This window comes from Drosophila virilis, chromosome X, assembly GCF_030788295.1.
Source record: "Drosophila virilis strain 15010-1051.87 chromosome X, Dvir_AGI_RSII-ME, whole genome shotgun sequence".
Taxonomy (NCBI): domain Eukaryota; kingdom Metazoa; phylum Arthropoda; class Insecta; order Diptera; family Drosophilidae; genus Drosophila; species Drosophila virilis.
Window position 1 is genome coordinate 2,136,267 of NC_091543.1, and position 13,541 is coordinate 2,149,807.

The window sequence follows — 13,541 nt, forward strand, 5'->3', positions numbered from 1 at the left end:
AGCGTGGAATCTAGCACTAAATTGTGTATTTACAGTTTTGAAACTCTGGTTACAAGTCTTCTGTAAGCCAGCAAACCTAATACTCAAGAGTTTGGACCCACTGAAAAAAAAAAAAATAAAATGCCAAAAACTTGCCAGAAACTTTGCCCAACGAAAAACGTCATAGAAAACTTATCCACAACAAGCCGAAGACTAAATACCCAGCCTTTACAAGCGGCTTCCTAGAACTAGAAGCTTTGTGAAACTAGAGTTTATGTTTGTTTTGTCGCTTGATGCGTTAAAATTCCCAAAGAGTTCAAGCGTCGAACAGCTCATAACAGAGTCGGTTGCTATTGCAAACGATAGCTTTACAATTAAAAAGAGATGTGGAATATGTTTTGCAGCTTAATTTGCCAAATAATATTTTGAAAGGACCTGGAAGAATATGTGCAGAGAGTTAAAGCGGTAGGAAGAGTATTTAAATTGAGCATTCAAATGGATTGCACTTTGCTGCTGCTGATATTGGGCGGGCGTGGCCTTTGCAGTCATTAGCGCATTTACTTTTTGTTAGTTGAAAGCTGCTTGAATTAAGCTCTAATCAGCTTTTGAATTTTTTCTGATGTCGCATAAAGCAAAAATCACCCAACACTACAAAAAGTAAATGCACTTCCTTTAAAAGAGTTCGAAAGCTTTTCGAATTAGTCAGTTGTAGTTTTATACTTTCTTTTTACAAATTTATATTTTTCCACTCTGGGGCATGTTTTGTTCATAAATTTGAAATCATTTCGCTACTCAACACTTGCTAATAAAAGTGTTAGAAAAGTACAACATTTGTAGCAAGGGTCTATTGTGAATATGTATGTATTTTTTTATTACCCAACACCAGAAATAGAAGTTGCACATTTTAAACGTACGTGCAACGTTTTAATAATAGTAATATTTAAAAAAAATCTTCAGCAGTCGAGGCATCAGCATTCTTTGGATCTGTAAGAAATCCAAATCGAAATTATATTTAATTCATTCCCCACTCAGCTGCAAACCAGTTTACAGTGAGGCGTCGACGTAGAGTCAGTACGATCTGTGTATGGGTCACCTGTGGTCCAAGTGTACTGTTGTGTAGAACTGTCCGGTTCATTGTGATCTGACCAACTGGTTCCAGTTCCAGATCCAATTATCGTGGTCAAAATAGAAGTTTCCTCGGAGGCACCTTTTGCTGTAGACGTCGAAGATTCTGATGAACTGGTTCCAAGTGACCCTTCAGAAGATGATTCCCCAGGCAAAGCAGGGGTTTCCGACTCCGTGATTACAGACGCAGCAGTGCTAACCGATGACTTCCAAATAGGTGTAGTCCTTTGCATAGTTGAGACCGATGTCGAGGGTGTTGACTGTTGCGCGGAACTACTTCCAGGTAACTCTGAAGAATATGATTCCTTTCCTTTATCAGTCACAGCAGTGTTCACAGAAGATTCCCAATTTTGTCTCACAGTTGAGTCCGATGGAGAAGATGTCGACTGTTCCGAGGCAATAGTTTCAGGTAGTTCTGTAGAAGATGATTCCTCCCCTTTGTCAGTCACAGCAGTGCTAACCGAAGTTTCCGAACTGGAAGTAATGTCTCCCAAAGTTGAATCCGACGGAGAAGATGTGGCTTGCTCTGAGGAACTTGTTCCAGGTAACTCCGAAGAAGATGTATTCTGCGCAATATCAGTCGCAGCTGTGCTAGCTGATGATGCCCAAATGAACGTAGTGTCCTCCAAAGCTGAGCCAATTGGAGAAGATACGGCTTGATCCGACGAGCTGCTTACAGATTGGCCTGAAACCGATGATTCAGTTGCAGCATTGCTAACTGATGATTCCCAAATAGAAGTAGTGTTTTGCATATTTTCAGAATCGGAAGTAGTGTCTTTCACAATTGATACCGATGGAGAATAAGTGACTCGCTCCGAAGAACTGCTTCCAGGCAACACTGAAGAAGATGATTCCTCTCCTATATCAGTCACAGCGTTGCCAACCGAAGATTCCAAATCGGAAGTAATTTCACCCACAGTTGAGTCTGTTGGAGAAGATGTTACCTGTTCCGAGGTACTAGTTCCAGGTGCTTCTGAAGAAGATGCTTCCTGCCCTATAGTAGTCACATTAGTGCTAACAGAAGATTCCGAATCGGAAGTAATGCCTCCCACAGTTGATCTCGACGGGGATGATGTGGCCTGCTCCGGGGAACTGGTTCCAGGTAACGCTGAAGAAGATGATTCCTCTCCTTTATCAGTCACAACAGTGCTAGCCGAAGACTCAGCATTAATGTCACCTTTAGTTGAGCTTGTTGGAGAAAGTGTTGACTGTTTTGAGGTACTAGTTCCAGGTATTTCTGATGAAGGTGATTTCTCCCATATAGTAGTCACAGTAGTGCCAATAGAAGATTCCGAATCGGAAGTAATGCCTCCCACAGTTGATATCGACGGGGATGATGTGACCTGCTCTGAAGAGCTGATTGCAGGTGGTTTTGTAGAAGATGATTCCTCCCCTATATCAGTAACGGAACTGATTCCAGGATGCTCTGAAGAAGATGATGTCTCCCCTATATCAGTCGTAGCAGTGCCAACCGAAGATTCCAAATCGGAAGTAATTTCACCCACAGTTGAGTCCGTTGGAGAAGGTGTTACCTGTTCCGAGGTACTAGTTCCAGGTGCTTCTGAAGAAGATGCTTCCTGCCCTATAGTAGTCACATTAGTGCTAACAGAAGATTCCGAATCGGAAGTAATGCCTCCCACAGTTGATCTCGACGGGGATGATGTGGCCTGCTCCGGGGAACTGGTTCCAGGTAACGCTGAAGAAGATGATTCCTCTCCTTTATCAGTCACAACAGTGCTAGCCGAAGACTCAGCATTGGAAGTAAAGTCACCTTTAGTTGAGCCTGTTGGAGAAAGTGTTGACTGTTTTGAGGTACTAGTTCCAGGTATTTCTGATGAAGTTGATTTCTCCCATATAGTAGTCACAGTAGTGCCAATAGAAGGTTCCAAATCGGAAGTAATGCCTCCCACAGTTGATATCGACGGGGATGATGTGACCTGCTCTGAAGAGCTGATTGCAGGTGGTTTTGTAGAAGATGATTCCTCCCCTATATCAGTAACGGAACTGATTCCAGGATGCTCTGAAGAAGATGATGTCTCCCCTATATCAGTCGTAGCAGTGCCAACCGAAGATTCCAAATCGGAAGTAATTTCACCCACAGTTGAGTCCGTTGGAGAAGGTGTTACCTGTTCCGAGGTACTAGTTCCAGGTGCTTCTGAAGAAGATGCTTCCTGCCCTATAGTAGTCACATTAGTGCTAACAGAAGATTCCGAATCGGAAGTAATGCCTCCCACAGTTGATATCGACGGGGAGGATGTGGCCTGCTCTGAAGAACTGATTGCAGGTGGTTTTGTAGAAGATGATTCCTCCCCTATATCAGTAACGTAACTGATTCCAGGATGCTCTGAAGAAGATGATTCCTCCCCTATATCAGTCGCAGCAGTGCTAACAGATGACCTCGTGCTGGAAGTAAATTCACCCACAATTGACCCTGTTGGAGAAGGAGTTGATTCAGGAATGGAAGTTTTGTCTTTCACAGTTGATTCCAACGGGGCAGATGTGGCTTTCCCTGAGGAGCTGGTTGCAGGTAACTCTGAAGCAGATGATTCCCCCCCTATATCAGTCGAAGCGGTGCTAACGGAAAATTCTGATTTGGAGGTAGCGTATTCAGCTGTTGACTCTGATGAGGAAGATGTGGATTGGTCTGAGGAACTGATTCCAGGTAGTACTGAAGCAGTGGAGCTAACAGAAGACTCAGGATTGGAAGTAGTGTCTCCCACACTTGAGCCCGACGAAGAAGATGTGGCATGCTCTGAGGAACTGGTTCCAGGTAACTCTGAAGAAGATGATTCCTCTCCTTTATCAGTCACAACAGTGCTAGCCGAAGACTCAGCATTGGAAGTAAAGTCACCTTTAGTTGAGCCTGTTGGAGAAGGTGCTGACTGTTTTGAGGTACTAGTTCCAGGTATTTCTGATGAAGGTGATTCCTCCCATATAGTAGTCACAGTAGTGCCAACAGAAGATTCCGAATCGGAAGTAAGGCCTCCCACAGTTGTTCTCGATGGAGATGATGTGGCCTGCGCTGAAGAACTGATTGCAGGCTGCTCTGAAGTGGAATATTCCTCCCTTACATCAGTCACATCAGTGCTAACCCAAAATTCCGTGCTGGAAGTAATGCCACCTACACTTGAGCCTGTTGGAGCAGTTGTTGACTGTTCTGTGAGACTAGTTACAGGTAGTTGAGAAGAAGGTGATGCGTTCTCTATACCAGGCACAGCAGTGCTAGCAGATGATTCCAAATTGGGTGTAGTGTCTTTTAGAGTTGAGGCTGTTTTAGAAGGTGTTGACTGCTCCGGGGAACTGGTACAAGGTAGTTCTGAAGAAGATATTTCCTTCCCTATATTAGTCGCAGCAGTGCTAACCGAAAATTCCGTACTGAAAGTAACGCCATCATCAGTCAGGTTTGTTGGAGAAGGTGTTTCCTGTTCAGAGGAATTGGTTCCAGGTAATTCTGAAGAAGTCGATTCCTCCCCTATAGTAGTCACAGTTGTGCCAATAGAGGATTCCGAATGGGAAGTAATTTCAGCCCCAGTTGAGCCTGTTGGAGAAGGTGTTGACTGTTCCGAGGAACTGGCTCCAGGTAGCTGAGATGAAGGTGATGCCTCCCCTATATCCGTCGAAGCAGATGATTGCCAAATAGTAGTAGTGTCTTCCACTGTTATGCCCGATGAAGAAGTTGTTAAATGTTTCGAGGTACTAGTACCAGGTACTTTGGAAGAAGACGATTCCTCCCCTATAGTAGTCACAGTAGTGCTAACAGAAGATTCCGAAATAGAAGTAATATATCCCAGAGTTGATCTCGACGGGGAAGATGTGGCTTGCTCTGAGGAACTAGTTTCAGGTTGTTTTGTAGAAGAGGATTCCTCCCCTATATCAGTCGCAGCAGTGCTAACAGAAGATCTCGTGCTGGAAATAATGTCACCCACAGTTGACCCTGTTGGAGAAGGTGTTGACCGTTCCGAAGAACTGGTTCTAGGTAGTTCTGTAGAAGACGATTCTTCTCCTACATCAGTCACAGCACTGCTTGCCAAAGATTCAGAAATGGAAGTATTATCTTTCACAGTTGGTCCCGACGGGAAAGATGTGGCTTTCCCTGAGGAACTGGTTGCAGGTAACTCTGAAGCAGATGATTCCCCCTCTATATCAGTAGCGGAACTGGTTCCAGGTTGCTCTGTAGAAGATGACTCAGTCGCAGCATTGCTAACTGATGATTCCCAAATAGAAGTAGTGTTTTCCATATTTTCAGAATCGGGTGTAGTGTCTTTCACAATTGATACCGATGGAGAATAAGTGACTCGCTCCGAAGAACTGCTTCCAGGCAACACTGAAGAAGATGATTCCTCTCCTATATCAGTCACAGTGGAGCTAACCGATTCCGGTTTTGAGGTAGTGCATTCAGCAGTTGACTCCGATGAGGAAGATGTGGATTGCTTCGAAGGACTCGATGTAGGTAGCCGTGATGAAGATGATGCCTCCCCTATATCAGACACAGCAGATGATTGCCAAATAGTAGTAGTGTCTTCCACTATTATGCCCGATGAAGAAGTTGTTAAATGTTCCGAGGTACTAGTACCAGGTATTATAGTAGTCACAGTAGTGCTAACCGAAGATTCCGCAATGGAAGTAATATATCCCAGAGTTGATCTCGACGGGGATGATGTGGATCGCTCTGAGGAACTGGTTCCAGGTTGTTTTGTAGAAGAATATTTCTCCTCTATATCAGTAACGGAGCTGATTCCAGGCTGCTCTGAGGAAGATGATTCTTCCTCTCGTATAACAGTCGTAGCGGTGCTAACCAAAGATTCCGATTTGGAGGTAGTGTATTCAGCTGTTGACTGCGATAAGGAAGATGTGGATTGCTCCGAAGGACTCGATGTAGGTAGCCGTGATGAAGATGATGCCTGCCCTATATCGGTAGAAGGAGATGATTCCCAAATAGTAGTAGTGTCTTCCACTGTTAAGCCCGATGAAGAAGGTGTTAAATGTGTGGAGGCATTAGTTCCGGGTACTTCTGACGAAGACGATTCCTGCCCTATAGTAGTCACAGCAGTGCCAACCGAAGATTTCGAATCGGAAGTTATGTCTCCCACAGTTGATCTCGGCGGGTATGATGTGGCTTGCTCCGAAGAACCGGTTGCAGGTAGTTTAGAAGAAGATGACTCTTGTGCCTTATCTGTTCCTGGTAGCTCTGATGATGTTTTCTCATTTATGATATCAGAGGAATCTGTGCTAGACGCCCAACTGGTGTCATTTCCAGACGAATTCGGTTTGTCGTTAGCCTGCGTATCGGTTGGTTCTGTCGTGGTCGTCTTTGGTGTTGTCGGAGTCGGGCGTGGCTGTCTGGTGGTCGGTCTAGATGTTGTACCTGCTCCCGTTTCATCCGGCACACAGTAGATGTCCTCGCACCTTGGATAGCTGTGCTTGCCCAAAATATGAATCGAACAGTTGTCAACGCTGCGCTCAAAACAAAAAACCCAATTTAGCTGTGATCAGGTACAAGGCGAAATGCCGCAGCAGCTCACCTCAGGTGGTGCGTGGCGGTGCACTCGAAGTGGCACTTCGAGTAGGTTAAGAAGCGATGTTTCTCGCATAGATTGTCGGGGCCACCGGCTGCAGTTTGGGCATAAGAAGAATGTGTTGGTCGGAACGGGTTGTCGACTGTCGGCGAGTACTTACCGGCGTTATCAAAGGACTTGCAGTACTTGGACTGCGGTCGGGATTGCGACTTGCCTGTGTAAACCGAAAACAACAAAAAATTAAAGGAGTTGCGCCAGACGCATTTGCTCTGGGGCTAACCTGCTGCCTCCGGCTGGGTCTGGGCAACCGCCAGCAGCAGCAACAGTGCCTCCCAGAAAAGTAAAAGTTTCATGCCCGCCTCGCGCTAATACTCCAAGCAAAACTTTGCCACGAAAATCCCCAAAAAAAAACTTTGACTTGCAGCGGATGTGCGGATGTGCGGATGTGCGGATACGATTGCTGGCAACTTGGCTGTGGCTGTGGCCCACGGCTTTGGCGCTTTATTTATATGGCCAACGGGGCGTGGCAAGCACTTGAAGCTGTCTGTAAAATCGTATAAATAATTTCTTTGCAATTCCATTCTTTGGCTTTGCCTCCACTCATCGCAATCTTGAAGTACTGCACTAACGAAAAATGATTACAAACTTTTGCCAAATGACATCGTAAAAAGTTAAATAAGTTTGCCAGCAACAACAACAACAACAGCAACAACAACAACAAGTGGGCAAAACGCCACGATAAGTGCCAGCGAATTCCATGCATAATTGCATTTTGAATATTTATTTGCCGTTCAACTTGAAGTGTTTGCTTAAGAAGCAAAACCCACCCATCCACCACCTGCCGCAACTCCTTGCTGTTGCTTGGCAACGGATGCATTTCATTATTTTGCCCAACCATCTTTCAAATGCAAACCCAAAGTCTCAGCCATCAAATGTCACGTTCTGCAGCCTGGGCGATATTTTGCTGACCCTTCGAGTAGCTACCAAGGCAATTATTACTTACTATAGATTGAATTTCAATTTAACAATAAATTGTGGGCATGGCCAGGCAGACACTTGCTTAACGAGCGCAGCTCATAAGAAGTTGCGTATACGCAGCGTTGCACGCATTTTATTTTGCGGCCATTTATAACAGAAGTTTTTGAAAGTGAGAGAAGAGCGGCAAAAAGGGCAGAAAAGAGAAGAGTTATTTCTTCGTTTGAGAGCAAACTGAAGCAGTTTTTGACCATGAAGCATAAATGAGAGATTGCGTATACGCAGCGTAGCTCGCAATTTATTTTATTACCATTCATAGCCCTCGATGCCATATACTTTAAGCAGTCCAGAATATAGGCTAGATGTCTTCCTGGTCGCTTAATAATTATTATAATAACCAATTAAAACTTTGTTTTCAGCTTATAACCTTTGACGCCGGGTGCCTTGATTTCATGCGGCAAGGTTTCATGTGGGCCATGTTGCCATGCGATAAGTTTTCTTCGGGACCATTTCCAAGTGTTATCTGGCCTAATCGATTCTTAACATTTAGTCCAACCAAATTCAAATTTGACGCACAAATTTAAAGTGCGATGCAATCAATTGAAAGCCGTTTGTAACTTTTATCAAAGCACGCCAAAAATAAAATATTGTATATAAATTGAAAAAAAAAGGCGAATTGTGTGTGTTTGCTTAATTTATAATTCGATTATTTGTTATTCCTGTTCTCCCAAAATAATTAATAATTCAACAATTAAAATGAAATTGAGCCGCCGTGTCTATTTGGGCTGAATCGAACTCTCAATTTGAATGCATTAATTGCATACAAAATTTACATATATATATATATACATATATATATATACAATTTAAGCATGGCAAAGTAATTATAAATAATGAAATGCGTGTTCAACTCAATTAGCAATGCTGAGAAATGTTCCCTTTAATTTTAAATTCCAATACTAACACAAAATAACACCACAAGCGAGTGCTTTCACTTCAGCTCGTATTGCATTGCATGGGCCATCGGAGCATATAGTCCGATCTTCAGAACATTTTCAGGGCTTAGAAAGGGGCATAAGAAAGTGTGTGCAGACACCAAAGCCCAAGGCTTTCTCTTTGATAGATAATAATAATAATAGATAATAATAGATAAGCATTCACAATTTGCAAAGAGAGCTCTCCCTTTCCTTCCTTTTGATCCCGTTCTCCGCTTTAAGGTCTGAGGAGCCACCAGATAGGCTAGACGGGACATTATCTAAGCTAATGTGTATGTTATTTTTGATTTCGATTTTTGAAAGGTTCTTAAATTGTATACGTATAGAAAAACAAATCGTTTCAAACGAGTAAGTTTAGAGGTCGCTGGTTCAAATCGCCATTGTCAATACAAAATCACAAAATGCAGGTTTTTTTTGGCTTAGTTTAAGGCGTGGCAGTTCCTATTTAATAATTTTATCAAGTCTTGTAAAATTTGTATTCTTCTTTGATTTCATTATTTGGCTTGTTTCTAAATGACATTTTTCTGAGAGGGAATTGCCGCAAATTTAATTATGCTTGGCTTCAATCAGGCGAAACACAGTTTAAAGTGTTTTTAAAGTAATTGAATTCTATTAAATTTGTTATAAAATGCTGTCCAAAGAACAAAGCGTTGCTGGCGAACACTTTAAGCGATGCCCGTCTTGACAACGCACCCCTTTTTATTGGTCAGCAAGCCAGACGCCAGATCCTGGTGCCTGGCTTCTGGCTCCTGGCTCCTGGATATGCTTGTGCTTTTTACTTATATTTAGAGCACGTTGCGCCCCAACGAGCAGGCAGCAATTAAGTTTGTAAAAGTTAAAAGTTTCCCCAGCGACAACATTGTCTGGTGCGACCCTTTTGTTTGCACGTGGCCCAATACGTTGCCATTGTTATACCCTGTGCGTCCCGACTAACCTGGGAGGGTACTATAGGCTGGAGCAAAAGGTATGTCACAGCCGGAGAGAAGGGAAGCTTTTTATAGCTATAACAATGACAAACTCCGGCTGAGAGATTTGGCAAAATTATGTTGATTTTCGCATACTTAAATTTAATACTTAAATTTAATAAAACATAAATAAATGGATATCAATTTTAAGCAATCATAAAATAAATAAGCCGCGCAATGCCCGTTAATTTCCTCTGTTTTTCACCTAAAATAGCTTATGAATAAAAACTTACCCAGCCGCTGCTCCTGTGTATGTTTCCATCAAGTTGCAGGGTATTCGGCAGTCGTGCTGTTTGGCTGACCATGGAGTGCTGTTCTATGCGATTCACATTCGTATCTGTAATTGCGGCCGCGTCTGCACGTGTTGTTGCGAAAGGCGTAAACTGTATTTTTATGACACTAAACAAACAATTAACTCGACGCCTAAGCAACACGGCCAAGACAATGGCCAACACAGACACGCCCACACACACAGCCAGCGGAAGTAAGAGAGAGGAAGAGTGAGAGAGGGGGAGGGGAGGGAGAGCTTAACTGGTCTCTGCGCCTGGTTACTTCATTTTTGGGCCTCGTGTCAATTAGAATGCTAATTTTTATGCAAATTTTTGCGGATAGGTTTCAGTTTTGCCGAGTGGCTCTTGGAATGGGAGATTGGGTTGTTTGTTTCTCTGGTCTGCGGAGACGGCATTGTCTGGCGCTTTGTTTATTTGCTTGTTGTTGGCGCCAGCCTGTTCTTTATTATGGGCACACAAGCAGTTGGCGGAAATAAACTAAACTAAATTCGCTGCAAAGGAAATTGCCAGCAGGTTGGCGCAAATTAATGGACATTCCTGGCCAACAACTCAGGCCCTGAACAGCAGGCACTGCTTACCATAAGCCATTCGCCACAAGCCTACGCAGAATCCTGCCGCAGCGCATCTTGTCAGAGACATTTCCATAAATTCTCAAATCGAGTCAGTAAATATTCATTTATGCGTACAAATTAATGTTGCGAGCGAAAGTGAGCTGTAAAAGCCATCGATAGCCCCAAATTGGCAATTAATCGATAACTTATCTATCGATTAATAACTAACTGAGTCCGCAGCCTGTATATTTAACCCTATTTCAGACTATCAAGCAGGGTAGCTAGAGTCTAATACATGACGAAGCTATCGAAAATACTGATTGATACACAAGTTTATGCACCAATCGATAATATTTGTGGATAGCTTTTAGTTTTATATGCCTTTTGAGACTTTCCAACGTTGAAGGTTGTCTGTTATGAAAGTCTATCGATAACACTATGGTGAAGATTAATCGATAGTATTATCGATATATTGGCAACATTTGCAAGCAAGCTGTTAAAAGCGATCCTAAAGCCCTAGATAGGTAGCTGTTCAAATAATTATCGATAAGCCAGCCCAACAACTGATCGATAATAAAAGATAAATAATTGTTCTTTTTTGGTCTAGGTCCCTTTCAGCAACATGTTAGCTAGTTTCACACAAAACGATAGTCTTATCGATAACTAGACAGTTAAAGTCAATACACTTAAAAGTAGAAAACATAACAATGAGAAATATTGTTCATATTTTAAGGTCATATTAATTAAACATTAGAAATTGGAGTAGGTGTATCGATAACACCAGCATGGCAATTATTTGATAAAATTAACGATATGATAGCTGAATAAATGTTGGCTTCGTTTACTTCTCAATCTGTATCCTGTACATGTAACCCGATTTCATCGAAACGATAACTTCGATAACTTCCCAGCTCTAGAGCAGAGGAGCCACAAAATTCAGAAATATCCAAAATATTTTCAGTAAATATTTATTAATGAATACAAATTAAAGTTAAGCAAAATAAAAAGAGCATAGTAGGTAGTGTATAATAGAGCTGCAAAACGATCGATAACACCAGCATGGAAATTAATCGATTAATCGATAATATAGCTGAAAAGCTGTTGGCTTTAAACTCTTGACAGCATGTATATATATGTACAGATTTCCGACTATCAATGGAAATATCGATAGTTTGGCCAGCATTGGTGCATATAGTTGAAAACAGGAACCAGGCCGTGAGAGAGAGAGAGTGAGAGAACGAGAGTCATTCAATAGTTGTGCTCGCTGCCAAAGAATGTGAAGGTCTCATTACAGCGTATCTCATAGCAGTCCGGAAACGATGTGAAGTGCCTCGATAAGCGCAAATCGAATATGAACTCACAGTACGGATAGCTGTGAAGATTGTTGTTAGTTGTTTTTTTATTAAACGAAAAGTTATACAACTTATTGCTCGATATCGAGTGGTAATATGAGCTTAAATCTAGCGCGAACTTGACTGAAATGAATTTCGACTTTTGCCAACCCCACGCACCCATGAAATACTTACCACGTGCAACCAGTATATTATTCGCATTGGCAATGAATTGGCGCTGCCAGCTATTTTAATTGTTATGCAATTGAAATGCCGGGGCACCCTTTGGCCCATTTAAAAAGCACAACTTTGGCAAGTTTTGTTTTCAAATGCAATTCACACACAAGTTGAAAATAACATAAATTGTGAATTGTATGTGAGGGTGCGGTTGGGCTTCGGCTTCGGCTTGGGGCTGGGCTTTGGCTTGGGCTTGGGCTCTTGGGCTCTTGGGGTTGGGTATGTGTATGTGTGTATAGATGTGTGATTGTTGATTGCTCGACTTACATTGGCGGAAACCAGAGGAAACAGCGATATGTGCAGAGTATGCCAAACGGGCGCTTGAATTCACCATCCGGCGTCTGTATCGAGCCCGAGTTGTGCTTCTTCCAGCACTGCGAGGCCCAGCCTGTAACCGGAATATATATGTAATCCATAACTCACATCAAAACAATTGAAACAATGGGCCATATTAATGCAAAATAGTTGTACATCGAGTTCAACATATTTTTGTCTCTTTCATAAACAATTTGCGTTGCGGGTTGACATGGCGTATGCGTAATATGCGCGTAATATATCAAATACGATTTTGGGCTGCTCATTAACACGCGCACGGACATGCACACGCATTATCTATGCTAAATTGAATTTAGCATCAAAATAAACGAACACACACACATGGACACACGAACAACACGCATAACGCATTACGCATACGCAACGTGGACCCCAAAAAATAATTAATGCTATTTTGAACGGGCCAGCAATTAGCGCGACACAAAAACCAAATAAAAAAAAATATGTACATGTGAAAAAAATTTTAAAAAAATTTTAAAAAAATATTTAGCAGCACTCCGATAACGATAACGAACCGATATACGATATACGTACTGCCATAATTGTAATCACACAAACAGCATAAAATTAAGAGCAACACGAATGTGATGGTCGTTGTGCCTTTGCGCGTGTGTATCGCTGTGATTGTTGTTGTTGTTGTTATTGCTGATGTTGTTGTTGTTGCTGCTGTTGTTATCGATTTGGCCATTGCATAACAATCATTGACACAACCGTCCCCGTCCAGCATGCTCCAGTTTTTGGTGTCTGCTCTCAGTGCGAGTGCCAGCGCCAGTGCCAGTGCCTGTGCCTGTGCATGCCCGGGCGACAGCATCTCGATGTTCGCCGTTTGTCTCGACGCGTTTTTAACTGTCATCAGCTTTATGCGCGACACATCTAACGAAGCCCATAATAACACCCGCACACACCCACACACAACCGCACACACACACACACACACAGCCCAAGACAGCAAAGAAATGCCACAAGTTTGTTTTTCTTTTTTTTTTTTGTTGCCCCTAAATTGATGACAATTGATAAATTATCGCACTCGCGCTGAGTGCCCGGCCTATGTGTTTGCGTGCGTGTGCGTGTGCTTGTGTGTGTGTGTGTGTGTGTATCTGTTTCTGCACGAGTGTGTAGCCAAAACCAAGCTCAAATCTGAACCTCCAGCCGCAAGCTCAGCTCGAGTACACATGAATCCATTGGATGCATCAATATATTTCTTTGCACACACTTTCAGCCTGTAGCTTTTGGTCTTTCTG

General features: G+C 42.7%; 2 protein-coding genes across 3 annotated transcripts; both read right to left on the reverse strand.

Annotated features, from left to right (window-relative positions):
- Window positions 1–822: 822 nt before the first annotated feature.
- Window positions 823–7,086, reverse strand: LOC6634566 (serine-rich adhesin for platelets). Of its 2 annotated transcripts, XM_015169599.2 has the most exons (5): window positions 6,901–7,086; window positions 6,781–6,834; window positions 6,627–6,714; window positions 6,470–6,558; window positions 823–963 (listed from the first exon to the last, which is right to left on the reverse strand). In XM_015169599.2, exons 1-5 carry the CDS (start codon window positions 6,971–6,973, stop codon window positions 920–922), a joined length of 348 nt encoding a protein of 115 aa, XP_015025085.1. In that variant the 5' UTR covers window positions 6,974–7,086; the 3' UTR covers window positions 823–919. The 2 variants fall into 2 exon arrangements, with proteins under 2 accessions (XP_015025085.1, XP_015025086.2); XM_015169600.2 differs by having other exon boundaries at window positions 823–6,558.
- Window positions 7,087–11,378: 4,292 nt separating this feature from the next.
- Window positions 11,379–13,148, reverse strand: LOC6634565 (uncharacterized). Its single transcript, XM_002058141.4, has 3 exons — window positions 12,835–13,148; window positions 12,232–12,352; window positions 11,379–11,768 (listed from the first exon to the last, which is right to left on the reverse strand). Exons 1-3 carry the CDS (start codon window positions 13,109–13,111, stop codon window positions 11,645–11,647), a joined length of 522 nt encoding a protein of 173 aa, XP_002058177.3. The 5' UTR covers window positions 13,112–13,148; the 3' UTR covers window positions 11,379–11,644.
- Window positions 13,149–13,541: the final 393 nt, after the last annotated feature.

Bases quoted from the DNA above. Each gene is read 5' to 3' on its own strand.
- LOC6634565 (XM_002058141.4), bottom strand. From the start codon at position 13,111: ATGCTGTCGCCCGGGCATGCACAGGCACAGGCACTGGCACTGGCGCTG. The intron at 12,353-12,834 runs GTACGTATATCG...TTCCGGTTACAG, and splicing joins GTGTGATTACAATTATGGCA to GCTGGGCCTCGCAGTGCTGG. The intron at 11,769-12,231 runs GTAAGTCGAGCA...CAATCTTCACAG, and splicing joins TTCCTCTGGTTTCCGCCAAT to CTATCCGTACTGTGAGTTCA.
- LOC6634566 (XM_015169600.2), bottom strand. From the start codon at position 6,973: ATGAAACTTTTACTTTTCTGGGAGGCACTGTTGCTGCTGCTGGCGGTT. The intron at 6,835-6,900 runs GTTAGCCCCAGA...CGGTTTACACAG, and splicing joins GACCCAGCCGGAGGCAGCAG to GCAAGTCGCAATCCCGACCG. The intron at 6,715-6,780 runs GTAAGTACTCGC...CCCAAACTGCAG, and splicing joins CAAGTCCTTTGATAACGCCG to CCGGTGGCCCCGACAATCTA.